At 47.4% G+C, this 18,331-nt stretch overlaps 1 protein-coding gene across 2 annotated transcripts in view; it reads left to right on the top strand.

Moving 5' to 3' along the window:
• FAM81B (family with sequence similarity 81 member B) overlaps nucleotides 1–18,331 on the top strand; it is a 64,699-nt gene that overhangs the window by 21,432 nt on the left and 24,936 nt on the right. For both annotated transcript variants that reach the window (XM_074995318.1, XM_074995317.1), the window contains one exon: nucleotides 4,950–5,202. In XM_074995318.1, coding sequence (XP_074851419.1) covers nucleotides 4,978–5,202 — 225 coding nt within the window. In that variant the 5' untranslated portion in view covers nucleotides 4,950–4,977. The remainder of the gene's footprint in view (nucleotides 1–4,949; nucleotides 5,203–18,331) is intronic.

Genomic DNA, 18,331 nt, shown 5'->3' with positions numbered 1-18,331 from the left:
CCTTTCGCTGGCTCCCAATGATTACATCTTTCAAGTGACAAGTTGTCTTCAGGTGACAGGCCTACTCTTGCACTTTGCCCACTGTGGAGTCCAACATTTCATAGCTCTTTTAACTGGACGATCAAGCTCCAGCACCCCAGTTTACCGATCTTTGCACCATGCCAGTACCAGCTGGCTTTGATACATGCTGTTTACTTCTCTCTAGGAACTGTGACTAGTTTGAGACTGCAGAGACAGAACAGCTTGTTCAGAACAAAGTATTATTTATCCACAGAACATAACAAGCAGAGAAAAAAGGGTTAATGCAACAAAACATAAGCGAATGTTGTTTTCTCTATGCTTAGCATTTGCGGTTCCCTTCATTTTTCTGGGGCTCAAGTTCCTGCCTGCTTTTCTGCAGACTGGCGCTTCTGATTCATCAGAGGCTCATTTTTAACTGCTTCCAGAGACTCTGTTTTAGACTTCCCACACATAAATCCCACGACATTCAAGCAAGGGTCTTTCTGAGCCGCCCTCCCTTCTCCTATAGAACCTGTTAAACCCCAGTTCCATATTAAGGGAGGTAAACTGCAAACCTCTATTGTGTGCCTGACTATCAGTAGTCAGAACTGTCCCTCGTCATTAGCTTTTTAGCTCCAGCAATCCTAATTTAACTTGTAATTACCTGTCAGCCAACAATTCAACTATCAAGTCCACAGAGATATAGACATAAGATCCATAAAATTATTATAGATCTTTCACATTCTTCAGACACCACAGTAAAACAGCTATCAATTATAAAATAAATAATGATAATAAAACTAGTGCTTACATAATACATTCCATCCAAAGTGCTTTACAATGGAAGTTAGGAACATTATCCCCCACTTTACAGCTAGGAAAACTGAGTCACAGAGCAAGGAAGTGGCTCATCCTAGGCTGTGCAGCAGTCAGCCACAGAGCAGAGAATAGAATAAGTGTTTTTGCATAAAGTTCAAGACTTTGTCAAAAGTTAGATTTGAGACGTATTGCTTCCAATTTGCCAGCTGACCCCCTAGTGGGATGCGGACAAAATGGAAACCTCAGTATAACTATATATGAGAAAGAAAAAGAGCCTTCATTTTCTGATTTGGTATACTGAGGAATTTCCATCAGATTTTTGGCAAATGACTGAATAGCAAGCAGAAAGATGGGTAAATGAAGTAATAAAGATCCAAATAATTGTTTAACTAGCAAAGCTCTCTGAGATTTAGTGAGTGGAACTCTAAATCTTACTCTAGTCAGACAGCTATTATACAAACAGGCTTTCTTAGAGATTCATTTTCATATTATTAATGGGACCCTCTTCTTTGTTAAACAAGATGGTTTGTGGAAAAGAGCTGTGTATTTATAAAACTAAATAAGACTTTAAATAAGGCTGAACTGTACTGCAAGATTCTCAGTCTTTCACTATTAAAGTTCAGCAACACTGATAAAGCAGATTATATATAATCTCAAGAGGTCAGATTGATATTTAACACGTACAGAGCAGGCACTGACAACAAACTTCTGTTCCATTGCAGTTTCATGGCTGCAATTATTGTGTTTATTTTAAAATCATAATAGCAAAGCTAAATGTAAAATAGCTGTGGGTACATGCAGCCCAGGAGCAAGTTGCTGAATCTTTTTATAGTCCATATGATTATAACATTTCTTATGGATTACCCTTAGACACACATCAATCAGTAAATTGTCATCCTTGCATTTTCTATATTGATTGAACAGGACAGTTAAACTTTCTTCTTTATGTTATATTTTACAGCAGGACATTTATTTATAGTATTCTAAAAGTAAAAATCATAATAAGGAATGCACCTGTTTTCTTTACAGATTACTATCTGGATATTTTTCTTTATTATTAAATTACAGATTTCAATTAAACCATGTTATAAAGTATTGAGTGAAATGATTCCTCTGCTCTATATATTCCTGAATGACTTTAAAGTAGGTGCATGTATGGAAAGGAAGATTTAGTAGAGGATGTACATAGTTACTCAGATACACAGGGTCCATCATCACGGTAAGAACCTTAAGGGAAAAAAATGACATCAAGACTGTTATGCAATATGGTCCACATTTTTCACTATGACAATAAATGAGAATTATCAACAAGACAGGTCTTTAAAATTAGTAAACTTCTCACACATTAGTGGTCATTAGAGAAGCAGACCAGGTATCAGAATCTATCCAAAGTAAGGTGAATGAAGCCTTGATCTGAGGCCAAATTATATTTGATTTTTTTTAATTGCTAAAGGTAAGCTAACAAAAGAGACATTAACCAGAACAAGTACAAATTGTGCAAGACCATAAGAGCTATCATTTCTGACCATGCTATGCATAATAGAACAGTTCTGCATTAAAACATTGTTTCATTGATGTTCTGTTTGGCTCTATGCAGATGTGTGAGTAAAGTTAATATTGAATGTCTCACATGCCTAATAATGGGACATAAGACGTTTTGTTTCCAGGTTCCCACTTCAAACCCAGTCAACATTAATAATTATTAGAAGGTTTTGTTTTTGTTTGCCTTTTAAAAACTGTTAGTGGGCTTGATGTGCCCTGCAGAGGGCACAAGGGCTAAACTAGTCTCCTGATGGAAGAGATGGTCATGCCGAGTGAGGGCCAAAGCCTAATCACAGGTCAGAGAGCAAGCTTGTGCAGCTACTGCCGAGGCTGTACTTCTTCCACAGATAAACAGCAGACCCCAGTCTTCAGGGGTGTCAGGCTGGCATTTTTAAAAAATAAGAGCATTGTGATATGGTATTTGAAGGGCCAGGCTGCCTCGTAGTTAGTGTAGCTGACTGCCAGCATTTTGCTTCTCTGGTCAGGCATCGGGGTATGTAGTTCCTGTCCTTAGGCTGGGAATCATCTGGCCTCTGCTTGGATCTGGGCCTCAATCCTTAAGGAGATGTAACAGAGAAACTCCACCCCAGACCGCGTCCTAACCCAGGGTCACCTGGTAGCAGTGCCAGCAGGATCCTCTGAAACCTCAAGTCCACTGCCCTGGGCTACCTCCTGTCTATGTCCTTTCACTTTGGGTCATGGCGCCTATTGCCCAAACAGTCTCTGGTGGCTCAGCTTGTCTGTCGCCCCCACAGGAAGCGTGTGCAGCATCCTGCTGTAGCCTCAAGTCCTCTAACCGCCACCCCCGCACAAGTCCTCACAGTCAAAATAATAAAGTTCAGTTACTGCTGGGTTCTCCCTGATTTTCTCAACAGTCTCTCCCTGTGAAGACTACTTCCCCCCCCGCCAGCAGATGGATTAGGTGGGTCCTACCACAATACAAATAACAACAGAGTCTTCAGTTAAAAATCTGAACTCAGTGTGCTATAAGCTTGTGACAATCAGGATCCAGACATCCCAAAGTAGAACAAGGATTTTGAACAGCAAAGAATAAGCAGCTGAATAAAGTAATTGCACATGTTATAAAAACACAGGACTTTTGTGAAAGAGTGTAATGTTTTATACTGTGGGCTTTGTATACAGACTGTCCTATGATTTTATATATTTGTGTATATAGAGGACTGTGCATATAGAGGATTTGTCCCAAAGCTTTGACCGCACCTCTCAGGAGGAGGTATTAGGTAGGGACAGCTCCCAAGCCAGCTGTTTACATGAAATCATTTCAAGTGTGCATTTGTTGTCCAGTCCAAGAAAAGACAGCTGTGGCCCCATTAAAGCTAATGGAAAGATACTGAGACATCCTAGCTCTCAAATACATAGGGGTTTTCCAGTCTGAATAACCCTGAGTCACTAGAAACCAACAGGGGAAAAATGAAAAGAGAAAAGGGCTTTAAAAATAGACTTGTGTTTGTGGTTTGTCGTCCAGAAACTGAGGGACAGTCACTTGGCAGACACTTGGCATGAAATGCTGGACCCGCCCTATGCCCAAAGGGTATTCTGGGAAGCTGTTCAAAGGCAATAGGTAATTCATATTAGAAAAGAGATTCTTCTCTCATATGAAAGTGCAAAGCCTCAGGCTGTGTTTTTATTTTCTATATAGCCAATATAAGTCTGCTTTCCCCTCCTATTTCATCCTTGAATCCGTGGCTTTACTATTCAATAACCCTTATGTTTGTTTTTGCCTCAGGCAAGCCTCTGTTGTGCAAAATGCTAGTTTGTCCCCCCCACAGTAAGTCGGTGACTGGGGTGCTGGTTTCACACCACTGAGGCTGATCAGCAAGAGGGGGAACAGTCAGGCAGTGTCATAGCTAAGAATTTGGGGAGGATACATTCGGGGAGATTCGGGACTGAAGACATCTTGGTGTTAGCCTACAAGGAGTAACTAAGTTGGTTAGAGCTGGACAAGACCTGGTGCTTATGGGCTGGCTACTGGAGTCAGGAAATTGAACCAGAGCTGCACAGTGCAAAGGGCCTCATGACCACTGGGCTGGATGTGAGAGAACCCCTTATTTGCCTGGGTGACCCCCAAAGCATAACAATGGGACAAACATATAAAATAAGCCAGTCCAGGCTCCAGAGTGTTCAGATAAATATTTCTGAACAGAGGGAATAGCCTGTCATTTTGCTGAATGCAGTGTATGTTAATCCCATGACCAATAAGGTGATATTTTCCCCTGCTATATCACTAGCTGCTTCACTTGTGTTACATTTACTTTGCCACGACTGCAGCTATTTATGGTCTGTAAATCTATAGTGTTGCTAATAGATTAGCATGCTTGTTTAAAAGGCTTAGCAACCAGTCCATTACTCCCTCATCTAGGTAGCTTTACATGAATGATTATTGTCATGGAGTTTGTATGATACAGAAACAGGGCAAGAAAGAGAGAAACTTACTATTCCCGTACTTCTCATGTCAAATTTTCATCTTACAAATGTAACATGTAGCATATTTCAAACTTAACATACAATGGCCAGTCTTCAGTCTCATTCATACATTACCCTGTACTTTTTTTTTTTTTTCTGTACAGGAGCCAGTCTTTCCTTCCTTCAATTCCCATGATTCCTGGAAACAGAGTGAATCTTCTGGAAAACCGCTTGTCCAGTCAGGAGAGGACCACAGCTGTTCTCTTAGATCAGGCCTTTCGAATCAAAGATGACATTGTTTCCTACCTTCAGGGAAGTAAGGGCCATCAACAGGAGGAGGCAACAGCCCGACAACTGCTGGAGAATCACATACAGACTATTACAAGCATCGTTAAGAAGCTCAGCCATGATATAGAGGTAGGTCTGCATTTGTTCTTGGACCTGGTGGGATTTTTTGCATCTCCAGTTTCCTGTGATTCAGACAAGACCAATATATTTTTCAGCTATAAAAAGATGTTTCATATTGTGTAAGTGCTAATATTATATCTTTGGTCTGGCTTTGGGAAGCCAGATACCTACTTTTGCCTCTGTTACTGAGGCATGATACAGTTCTCAGAAGATTCTCGGCCTTCTCAAAAGCTAGATTTTCTCTTGTGGCTCAGATCTGCAACGGCAGAGGTACCAGGGGGCTAATTACATTTCCCAGTTTACCTATGCAAGGGTCATTTAACATATGATTAGATATGGACAGAGTCAGGCTCCATTTTGTTTCCAGAGTGGCATAAATGGCCTGGATAAGGGAGAGGATTTGGCCCAAACATTCAAATTATTAAATGTTGTAACATGCACTGGGACTTATTAAAAACCACATGGAGACGTAACATCCCGGTTGACCTGATGAACAGAGACACCCTGTAGTAGTTTAGGGTTTTGTGATCCAAAAGATTTGTTTCCAAACCCTTTGAGGCTGTATATCTTCAAAGGTGAAGTTATTCACCCCATTTCTTATCTGTCATTATATTTCAACTGGACCAGCAAACACCCTCTCTTGCTCTAAAGTGCTTGCAGCCCATGTGAAACCACAAAATTCAGAGGCGCACGAAAGTAAACATAAAACAGTTAATAGAGCTTTTGTTTCTTGAAAAGGTAGGTTCGTTAACTAACAGTGACTGAAAACCTCCGTTGGTCACTGTAGCTTGGGTCTATGCTGCAGTACTATTGCAGCACAGACTCCTGTACTGCTCTACCCACCTGTAGTTTAGTACATAACCAAATATTGCTGAACCTCAAAATTTTCAAGATGGGAAGAAAGTCCACGTCACGCCTTATTTATCTGAACTGATTGGCCTGCCTTATGCAAACTAGAAGTGAATCAGACTCTAGCCTCTGTAGTTTAAAAAAAATATATACTGGTTTTTATTTTGCGTTTATTCTCAAATCTCTCTGAACTTCCTGGCTTCAGAAAAGAGACCATTTTCACAAGATCTCCTTATCTTTTGAGGTACTCAATGCCCTCCTGTTCCCATTCAATTCAGCAAAAGTTGGAGGCATGTAGCAAATTCTAAGAAATATTCAGCCCTCACTATCCTTTTTAGCCTACCTTGTTAGTTTCAGATAATTTGGAAAAACATCTGAACTTTTTAATACTCATACAAACAAAAACAAATCTGAGACAGCAGTGCTCGCTTGCAATTAATTTGAATGAGATTTGGAAGCTGTGTTTATTTTTTAGTAATATTATTTTAGACATTCAAAAATTCCAGGGATAATTTTATTTATTCTGATTCCCCTACTTCTATCCGGGTTGATCTGAATCAAATACTGTATGAATGGTCCTGTGTTCTGCCAGAATCACATCCAGTATGCCATCCTCACCCTAATAATTTTTTGTATGGTTACAAGTTAATTTCTTCAGGCCCAGACTTTAGGTACAGTTTTGCTATGTGTGTAATGACTGAGAGGGTTTGACAAGAAATAACTCCTTAAGAAGTGGCACAGCAGAATCTTGACTGTTAATGAAATTTTTTGAGGGTAGGACATGCACTACTAGGAAACTGAAAAGCTAACACATTTTAGTAACCTCCCATGCTTGAACTTTAACAAAAGTATTTAATCATCCTGTATTTTTGTATGAGCTATATTTAAATTATGTCCTTAAAACTGTGGTAATTAAATGAGATTTAAACTATCGAATCCTCAGGAAATGCTAACGATATAGTTCTCAGTAGTACTTGCCAGAAATATGGAGGATTGATATCAATTCCAAGATTAGTTGTACTGAAATTTTCACTTAAAATTCTTCTGTGCTACATTTGAGCATTTGAATGTGGTTTCCAGATTTGCTGCAGCTTTCACCTTCTGAGCACACCAGAACAACAGTGTGAGGGCCTGTTAAGCACTGGTGCCTTAACTCAAGGGCACTTGGTTCCTTCAGTGCTCGTGCCTCAGCAGTTCTGCATCCCAGGCAGCTGTACTGGAGGAAGCCAGTGTCTCTGCACCAGGGCGCTAGAACGTGAAGGGTTCCCTGGCATGGCTGCTTTAGCTCCAGGGAGCAATAAAGCAATGGAAGCCTTCATTAAGGTGCTTTGAGCTCTGTTGCAGAGGCTCTTTGCAACCCAGGCTCTCTGGACAGCATCCCTCCTTCCCATACAGGCATCTACAACAAACCACTCATTTTTCATCCTAGAACTCGTGCCTACTCCCTGACACAGCCTCCTTTCTCTGGGTGCACCATAGAAACTGTGCTGACACAGTCCCTGCCCCAAAGAGTTTACAATTTATTTGGTCTATTTAAAAATCACCTAGCAAAAGGGCGACCTGATCCAGGATGGGGCTTCTCAGTGCTACTAGAATACAAAAAATTAACAATTATTTTACTCCAAATAAACAAGGAGCTGCTTAAATTTTTCACAAAACATAGACTTTGTTAAAAAATATGCAAATCAAGTAATTTACCCTCCACCCCCAAAATCTGAGTACTTTGAAGTTATAAACCAGGGATGTTCTCTAACACTGAATTCATTGTTTTAACTCGATTGTAAGATGTAATAGTCACCAGTAGTGCTGAGAGCCCCTGTGGGCCCCAGGGCAAGGTGGGAGGGGAGCCGGGCTCCATATCCTGGGAGGGATGGAACCTCGGGCATTCTGATGTCAGTGCCACCTGGACTGTGGCACTGCGCCCCCAAACGCGTGCACTGCCATGGCAATTCACAGGGGCCAGGAGCTGCAGCTGCCGCTGCTGCCAAAGTAGCAGAGGCAGCAGCTGGTGCTCTGGGCCCTTTTGAAACACTGAGCCTGGGGAAAATTTCTTCCCTCCCCGCCATTGGCAGGCCTCATAGTCGCTGTTAATTCAAATCTGGGCCAAGGCAGTTGATAGGAAGAATTTCAGTTCATAAACTGTTCTCAGAACCATCCTGACAGTTTGCTGACATCATTAATGACACTCAAGTAACCACAACAGAGTCACCAAACAGTGCTGGCTGGTGCTGCCTAAGGAACAGCAGGACAAAAGCAATCAGTGTTTGTCAGATGGAAAACAACAAAACCATTAGTAAAAGAAATGCTTAAAAATGATTGAGTGCTGACTTTGACCAGCATTGATCAGCTTTCACAGGTGCAGTTATTTGAATATATTTCTCTCTCCCAGAGGAGCAAATTGTGAGAATTTAACACAGTAGATGAACTCAAGTAGTGCTTTACCTTAATAAAAAGGATATTGGTGCTTTCCATCTTAATAAATGAAAGATACCGTTCTCAACCTTTGTCAACCAAAGAGCAGGAATTTTTCCTTCTACATTTCATCTTCATGGATTTATCACAGCGCATTTGACTTGTTAGACATACTACAAATGCTTCATTTGAGCTGTGATAACACATTTGACCTTTTGAGAATAACATATTTCCACCTAACAACAAAAATAAATGTATGGTTGGAGCTCAATATTTCCGATACATGCCATACACATTGTCACTAGAGCTATGCAGACTGAGAGAAAAGATTCTCATTATATTTTTTGCTATCAAAATTTCTCAAGCCAATGCCGCCTTCTGCTTTAGAGATTGTACAGAGCTGATGTAGGGGGGCTTTTATGTTACGGGTATGCCTTGGTGGCAGTAAGACCATTATGCCTAGTTTGTACCAACCTAAATGATATAGAAGGACCATGATGAATCAGGCTTATAATTTTTTCCCAACTGCTTAACAACATATTAAATCAAGTAAAATTGTTTGCTGATAATTCTCAGAAATAAGTGAGATGGGTTCAGACAGTTAGGGATTCAGAACAAAGACAAAGTGACTTTCATCTAGCTTGCTTTCACAGTGTAACCAAAATCAGCTCAATATCGGCAACGCACCACAAAAGCTGCCTTCAAAACTTTTGCTAAATTCTATGTAACAAAGAAAATGCTGTAGCTAGCTTCAATGACAAATTTACTAGGGCTGTCAATTAAAGTGTGCTAACGCCTGCAATTAACACAGGGCTGTATTAATGCAGCAAAAAATTAACAGCATTAATCACAGGCCAACACCCATTTATTAACAGCCCTAGTCTTCCCCACATTAACATAAAAGAGATTTTTTTTTTCTGCAGCATTCCCAGTGCCCTGGCAGACACAGCCCCTATTCCTGCCAGTCCCCCATGGCTAGGGAAGGGTGGAGCTGAGCTGCTGTAACTCCCGAAGTGCCCAGCATGGATCTGGGGCAGGGAGGAGACGGCAGACACCACCAAAGCCATTGCCTGGCCCAGCAGGAGGAGGACATCCAAGATTGGCTGCCTGAAGGAGCTGGAGCGCAACCCAGGCAGCAGCAGCAGCAGCTGCAGCCTGGGGCAGGGCTCTCTCCCTTCCCCTGGCAGTCACCAGGAGCAGAGGTGGTGCTGTGCTCCAACGCTGGGTGGCCTGAGCACTTTGGTTGGGTACTGCTCCTATGAGCTGTTTCTGGCGCTCTGCTCCACCCCACCAGGAGACACTCCCTTCTCCTGAGACACCTCCAAGGATGAATCCTGCATCTCCCTGCAAACAGACCTGCCCCCCAAAGCCCCATGCACTTACCCCCCGAGTTCAGGGGTAGATAGTATTCATATTGTTTAACAGTGTGATTAATCATACAATTAATTAAGATTAATCTTTTTTAATTGCGCAATTAATCACAATTAATTTTAATCGATTGAGAACCCTAAACTTTACTAATTCCAAAACATTGCCTTAAGCACTGCATGTTTGAGGAAGCTCCAAGGAATTTAACAACCGGCAAATCTCAAGTGACTTTGATTTTACATAGAACGGCTTATTCAGCTTCAATCAACACATAGTGTAAACAACCTACTACTGTGTTTGCGCAGTATAGGAATTTTTAACATATAATGTCTTCTCCTATTCAAACTGCAACTCATCCTAAAATGTTTACTCAATGCTGTTAGTTGTATCAGACAGACAGCATCGTAGGTGGGGCTGGTAGCACAGCTTCATGTTAAGATTGTCTGCCAATTTCTATCATATGATCCTCTTTTGGTGACTTATAACTTTGCTGAGCTTTGTGTGTTCAAGCTTAGATTTCCCATGCTGGAAAGAGGTCTGCCTCTACCCCAACCCACCCACACCCACGCACACACCTAACTACCCTTAGCCAAAATGGTATAGCCACTTCCAAGAACAAGGGAAATGAAAAATATGTAATTTTGCATGTGTTAAAAAGAATCACAGGACTACGTGTTGGACATATTGGCTACGTCTACACGTGAAGCCTACATCAAAATAGCTTATTTCAATGTAGCAACATTGAAATAGTCTATTTTGATGAATAACGTCTACACGTCCTCTAGGGCTGGCAACGTCGATGTTCAACTTCGACGTTGCGCAGCACAACATCGAAATAGGTGCGGCGAGGGAACGTCTACACACCAAAGTGGCACACATCGAAATAGGGATGCCAGGCACAGCTGCAGACGGGTCACAGGGTGGACTAGCGCTTCCGGGGCAACAGCTAGCCGCTCCCTTAAAGGGCCCCTCCCAGACACACTCAGCCTGCACAGCACGCGGTCTGAGGAGCCATAGGCACACAGACCCCGGGCGACGTAGGCATGGACCCCCAGCAGCAGCAGCAGCTGCCAGAGGTCCACCCAGCCCTCCTGGCAGGAGCAGGGCTTGCCCTGATCCATGCCATGCGGGAGGCAGCTGAGCACCTCCTTGCTACACCGGAGGAGGAGCTGCCCCCAGGGCAGCAGGGCTCAACCCCCAACCCTGCAGCACCCTGCCCTCCGCCGCCTCACACGCCGGCGGCTGTGGAACTACCCCACCAGCACCAACTGGTGGGAGCGGCTGGTGCTTGAGGAGTGGGACGATGACCGCTGGCTCAGGAACTTCAGGATGAGCCAGCAGACATTTATGGAGCTGTGCCAGTGGCTCACCCCCGCACTCAGGCACCAGGACACTGCCATGCAGCGTGCCCTCCCTGTGGAGAAACGGGTTGGCATCGCTGTCTGGAAGCTGGCCACTCCAAACAGCTACCGATCCGTGGGACAGCAGTTTGGTGTCGGCAAGGCCACCATCGGGGCTGTCCTCATGGAGGTAAGAGAACCCACGGGGGGAGGGCAGGGCAGGGGAGGGGGGCCCGGGCAGAGGAGGGCAGGGGAGGGCAGAGGAGGGCAGGGCAAGGGAGGGGAGGGGAGGAGAGGGCAGGGCAGGGCCACGCACACCCTGCTCACCCCTCATTGGTGCTCTCCCATGTGCTTTCCCTGCAGGTTGTGCGTGCCATCAATGCCATGCTCCTGCACAGGCTCGTGAGGCTGGGGGACCCAGATGCCACCATCGCGGCCTTTACCACCCTGGGCTTCCCCAATTGCTTCGGGGCTCTGGATGGGACTCACATCCCCATCCGCGCCCCGCATCACAGTGGAGGACGCTATATCAATCGCAAGGGCTACCATTCTGTGGTCCTCCAGGCCTTGGTGGACAGCCGGGGCCGTTTCCAGGACATTTATGTGGGCTGGCCTGGCAGCACCCATGACGCCCGGGTTTTCTGGAACTCGGGCCTGTGCCGCTGGCTGGAGGCGGGGACCTACATCCCCCAGCAGGAGGTCCCTGTGAGGGATACCACCATGCCCCTCTGCGTCATCGCAGATGCAGCATACCCCCTCCGGCCCTGGCTCATGCACCCGTACACGGGCCATCTCTCTGCTAGCCAGGAGCGCTTCAACCAGTGCCTGAACCACGTGCACCAGGTGGTGGAGCGCTCATTTGGCCGCCTGAAAGGACGCTGGAGATGTCTCCTGACCCGCCTGGATGCGGGCCCCAACAACATCCCCCTGATTGTGGGTGCCTGCTGCGCCCTGCACAATTTGGTGGAGAGCAAGGGGGAGGCCTTTTTCCAGGGCTGGGCTGTGGAGGCCGGCAGGGCCGACGTGCAGCCACCCGCTGCCCCCAGTCGGCAGGTGGACCCCGAAGGGACCCGGGTCCGGGAGGCCCTGCGGGCCCACTTCGATTATAAGGCCACGGGGTGAACTCTGCCAGGCCCCCCACTGCCCACCCCTTCCTCCACAACACTCCCTGCCCCAACGCCCACACCATGGAGCACCCAACCGCACCCCCCCTCCCACTTTTCCTGGACAAATGACAGCACGCACTTGTGGCTCAACTTAAACTGCTTTTTCTTTTAGAACTTTTTTTTTTAACTATAAATAAATCAAGAACAAACTATATACAACATGTGTGGAACAAAAGTAATGTGTACAAATAAAACAATAGTAACAAACAGGTTTGCTCACTAATAAAAAGAAAACCAGGGATGATAAAGGGGAGAACTATTTACATGGGGGGGGGCAAATGGGGGGCACAAATTAATAAGTCACAACTATATACAAGGGGGGGGCCATGTCCCGAGCCCCTCGCCCCTAAAGTCCGGCACTGGGCGTGGGCGGCCGGGAGCCCCACCGCGGCCGTGAGCCCCGCCGCAGCCGCGGCCCTGTCCGGGGCTGGCTGGGGGCGGGGCGGACCGGAAGATATGCCCGGCGAGTCTCAGCTGGCTCCAGGGGTCCCTCAGCACTCCGGCCCTCGGTGGTGGGTGGCGGGGCGACAGCGGACGGGACGGCGACGTGCGGAGCAGCTGGTGGTGCGGCGGGTGGAGCAGGCAGGGCGGGCGCTGCGGCAGCCGGCGCAGCATGCGGGGCCAGGTAGTCCACCAGGCGGTTGAAAGTCTCCATGTAGGCACCCCATGCCTCTTGGCGCCAGGCCAGCGCCCGCTCCTGCAGTTCGACGCGGTGTTGCTCCACCCGCAGGCGCTGCTCTGCCACCTCCAGCTGCCGACGGTGGATGGCCAGCAGCTGGGGGTCCGTCGCCGTCGGCTGGTGGTGGCGCGGGGTCCGCCGTCTAGCCCGCCGTGGGGCCAGTCGGTCCTCGGCCGAGGGGCTTGCCTGGAGCGATGGCCCCGGAGGGGTCTCCAGGACCACTGATGCCTCGCCGGCGCTCTCTTCCGGCCCTTCCGATGGTGCAGCTGCGGGACACAGGAGAGGAGTGGGGGAAGAAGAATGGAGACAGGCGTTAGTGTGGGCCCCGAGCCGTGGCCTTTGTCCCCCCAGCCCCATGCTGCAGGTTCCCCATCCCCGTCCCCGGGAGATGCTGCTGTGATGGATGGGGTTCAGGGGTCCCCCTCCACTGCACCCCGTCCCCTGGTGGGAGCGACTCTCACTTCACTCTGCAGGGTCTGACAGGAAAGGTTTCTTAGGCCACAGATGCCCAGTTTCTCCCAGGAGTGACAGCACCAGCTGTCAGAAGAGACAGTCCTTCCAACCCGTCCTGGGGAGAAGACCCCAAGGGGTGCCCCTCTGGGATGCAGCTTGCCCCCTCCTCAGGCTGGCTGCCTTCCAGCTCTCCCTTCCCCTAGCCTCTACCTGCGGCCCCCGCCCTCCCCCCCCCATTTCAAAGCCAGCTCGGCGCCTCCCTCCTCTTTGTTCAGGGCAGAGGTGTCACCTGCCAGCTGTAGCCCCAGGATCATCCTTTGCCCCTGGGAGCTATTCGGCTCTTGTTGCTCATATCTAGCCTGAGTCTCCCTTTTGCACTCCCCCCACTCCATCACATGCTGCTGCTGCTGCTGCTGCTGCTGCTGCAGGGTGTCCCACCCCCTCCTCCCGGGGGCCCCTCGAGGTTCCGCTCCCCCCTGCCCCAGGGATGGGGCATGGCACTGTCGTGCGGGGTGGGGGGGGCAGGGGCTGATGCACTGCTGTGAGGGACATGGCCCTGCTGTCCTTGGGGCCATGGCCATGTGAGCATGTGGGGGGCCCTGGACACATATCTATCACCCCCACCCCTCAAGCCCAGGGGTGTACACCAGAGGGGGGTACATACCTGTCGGTCCACTCCCACGGTCCGGAGATCCCCGGGGGGGGCGGAGGCCCGGCTGCTGCTCCGGGATGGCAGGAGGAGGATCTGCAGCCCGGATTCTGCGGAGGAGGAGCCCCCCTCCTCCTCCTCCTCCTCCTCCTCCTGCCATGATGGCCCGGGGGTGGGCTCCGGGGGGGGGCCCCCGGGGTGCGGGGCTTACCTCCGTGGCGGACTCCGGCTGAAGGGCCTGCTGGGGCTCGTCGGCCGAAGTATCAAGGGTGGCCGGAGGGGAGGAGGTGTGCCGGGGGCCCAGGATGTCCCTGAGCTCCCTGTAAAATGGGCAAGTGACGGGGGCGGCCCCAGATCGGCCGGCCGCATCCCAGGCCCGGGCATAACCCTGCCGCAGCTCCTTCACCTTATTCCTGACGTGATCAGGAGTGCGGGCAGGGTGACCCCGGGCAGCCAGGCCGTCGGCCAGCCGAGCGAACGCATCTGCGTTCCGCCTCTTGCTCCCCATTACCTGGAGCACCTCCTCCTCGCTCCAGAGCCCCAGCAGGTCCCGCAGCTCGGCCTCTGTCCAGGAGGGGCCCCGCTGCCACTTGCCAGCCTGGCTGCCCGCCTGGCTGGGCTGGCTGCCCTGGCTCCCCTTTTGGGGGGGGTCCCCTGGGGGCGCTGGGGGGGCTGCCGGGCGGCCATTGATGGTCCTGTGGCTGCTGAGGGACGTGCAGGCTGGCCGCGTGTCTGGGCTGCTGCCTGCACGTTCCCTCAGCTTCCTGCACACGAAGGGAGGGGGAGGGGACCTTTAAGGGGCCGCTCCACGCGGCCACCATTGAGCTGAGGGGCTGCAGAGAGCGTCTCTCAACCCCTCAGCTGATGGCCGCCATGGAGGACCCCGCAATTTCGATGTTGCGGGACGCGCAATGACTACACGGTCCCTACTTCGACGTTGAACGTCGAAGTAGGGCGCTATCCCCATCTCCTGATGAGGATAGTGACTTCGACATCTCGCCGCCTAACGTCGAAGTTAACTTTGAAATAGCGCCCGACACGTGTAGGCGTGATGGGCGCTATTTCGAAGTTAGTGCCGCTACTTCAAAGTAGCGTGCACGTGTAGACACAGCTATTAACTTCTGTATAATACTAAGATTCTGGGGGAAAAAAGTCAAGTCCTAAACATCTTACACAATCCTAGACAGTAAGGGCATGAAGGGACTATCATGATCATCTAATCTGTCCTCCTGCATATTGCAGACCACAGGACCTGACTCCTGTAATAGGCTCATAATTTCTGGTAGAGTTACTGAAGTCCTCAGATCATGATTTAAAGACACAGACACTCGACCATTTACTCGAGGTCAAACCTGCAAGAGACCAATGCCCCATGCTACAGAGGAAGGCTGAAGCCCTCCACAGGCTCTGCCAATCTAACTTGGGGAAAATTCCTTCTCAACCTCAAATACTGCGATCAGTTGGTTTTCAAACTTCATTGCAGGGGGAAGCCCAAGCCCTGCCCTCCCAGGCATGCAGGAGAAGATGTCATGGCAAAGCTGCCTGGGTGGGGAGCTTTAACTTAGCCCCACCCTCAATCCAGGGCTGAAGCTCACTGGCTTTGGCTTCAGCCCTGGACTGCGGAACTCAAGCTTTGGTTTTGGGCCTGGGCCCCAGCGATCTAACACCATCCTTAGTGATCCCATTAAAATGAGGTTATGACCCACTTTGGGATCCCAATCCACAGTTTGATAACCCCTTATTTAGACCATGAGCGCATGGGCAAAACCCACCAACCTCATCAGCATCATCATCTTCACCAATAGCCATGGGCTCAGCTGTTGGTGTCTGATATCTCTCTTTGTTTCCTTCCATCTTTCCCTGTCCAGTGAGAGTGGCTTAGTTTCTGTAGACAAGCTCCACACCAATCTATTGTGTCATCTACCCATTCTCTGTGGGGCCTGCCTTTCTTATTGGAGCTATCCGTTATGTGGAATACCAGGGTCTTGATTTTTCATTCGTCGTTCGTTCTGCAAATATGCCCAAATAGCTGTAACTTCCATTGTATCACCTTCTGCAGTAGGTTCTCTTTTGGCTGTATCTTCCTATATAATTCCTCGTTGGTGACCTTCGGCATCCATCCTGTTCTCAGGCTCTTTCACCTGGGAAAGAATTCTTGGTAGCAATACAGAACCCTTCCCATTTAGTGTCCTAATTTGTAGCTGTCAGAGTTATTTGCCAATAGCTGTTGCATATGAGTCATATGTCATAGGCAATATCACACCTTTCCCCCACCCCCCAACAAAAGAAAAAAAAAACATACAAAGCTCAGCACAAAAACAGCCTAGGGCTTCCCCCCACCTTCTCTTCAGTCTTCTGTTGTTAGCACATGTTCATACTTACGCAGTCCTGACTAGTCAAAAGGTGTTAAACAGGTCTATCCTAAACTATTACCCCTCTTTTACTTATGCTACATTGGTGACATCTTTATCATTTCGACCCACGGTAGAGAGACTCTGGAAGAATTCCACAGAGATTTTAACAACCTGCACCCCACATCAGTCTCAGCCCTGATTATTCTACATGAGAGATCCATTTCCTGGACACCACAGTACAAATCACTGATGGTCAAATCAATATCACTCTCTACCAGAAATCCACAGACTGCTACACTTAAGTACGTACCTCCAGCTTCCATCCAGGACACACCACACAATCCTTCAAGCCCTTAGATAAAACAGTATCTGCTCCAAGCCTACTGACAGAGACCAAAAACTTCAAGATCTCTACCAAGCATTCATAAAACTTAATTACCCACTGGGAGAAGTAAAAAACCAGATTGACAGGGCCAGACAAATACCCAGAAACCAACTACTTCAAGATAGGCCCAAAACCGTCAATAACAGAACACCACTTGTCATTACGTGTAGCCCCCCAGCTCAAATCTCTGCAGCTCATGATCAACAACCTACTTTCTGTAATAGAATATGATGCTACACAATGCTCTGGGTGAGAGGCCTGTTCTCTCCTACAGACAAACACCTAACCTCAAGCAAATTCTTACTAGCAACCACAGTAATACTATTTCTGGAACTTTTCCTTGTGATAAACCCTGTTGCCAACTTTGTCCACATATTTATTCTGGAGACACCATTCCCAGACCTAACCATGTCACTTACAGGATCAGGGGCTCATACTCCTGTATCTCAACCAGGCCGTGTTTACGCTAGCACAAATCTTCGAAATGGCCATGAAAATCCATCTTTAAATTTAAGTTAAAGTTAAATTGTTTAAATTAAAATTAATCTTTAAAATTAAAAAATTAAATGGCCATTTCGAAGATTACGAATGAGGCATATTCTTAATGCATATTCAGCACCTCATTAGCATGCTGCTCGCTGCAGCTCTTCGAAATTGCCACATTTCACACCCGCGCAGTTCATCCAGATGGGGGTCCTTTTTGAAAGGATGTCGAGAACTTTGAAAGCCCCTTATTCCTATCTGCCGGTGGCATGCTAATGAGGTGCTGAATATGCATGGCCATTTCTAAGATTTCTGCTAGTGTAGACGTAGCCCCAATGTTATATATGCATCATGTGCCAACAATGCATGTGTATTGGACAGACTGAACAATCACTTCGCCAAAGAATTAGTGGACACAAAGCAGACATTAGGAATCTGAATACACATAAACCAGTCAGTGAGCATTTCAGTGGAGTGGGCCACACTATCAAAGACCTGAGAATATGCATTGTAAAACAAAGAGACTTTAATACCAGATTACGAAGGGAAATGTGAACTAGTGTTTATGTTCAAATACAATACTTTGCGCCTTGGCCTCAATAGAGATAGCAATTACCTTACACATTACAAAGACAGCATCCCCATCATTGATATTTGTAGTGATCTCAGGTAAGTCACTTAATTTAATGGACACTTGCAGTAAGTAATTTTCTCTCTCCCATCCTCCACCCACATTCTGTCCTATGTATCTGATTTGTCAGTTTTCATTTCAATTTTTTTGTCTGTACCTCTGTGTTATAAAACCGTCATGCCAATTCACTTTCAGCAGCATTTTCAGCATTCTCCAGATATGAAGAAGTGGGTCTGCCTCACAAAAGCTCATCATCTAATAAATTATTTTGTTAGTCTTTGAAGTGCTACGTGACTGCTTTTTTTTTTTTTTTGTTAGGATACAGACTAACACGGCTATCTCTCTGTTACTAAACAAAGGAATGTGTGT

This window comes from Carettochelys insculpta, chromosome 5 (assembly GCF_033958435.1).
Source record: "Carettochelys insculpta isolate YL-2023 chromosome 5, ASM3395843v1, whole genome shotgun sequence".
Taxonomy (NCBI): Eukaryota; Metazoa; Chordata; order Testudines; family Carettochelyidae; genus Carettochelys; species Carettochelys insculpta.
The sequence above is the reverse complement of the archived record's forward strand: the minus strand, read 5'-3'. Positions and strand labels throughout refer to the sequence as shown.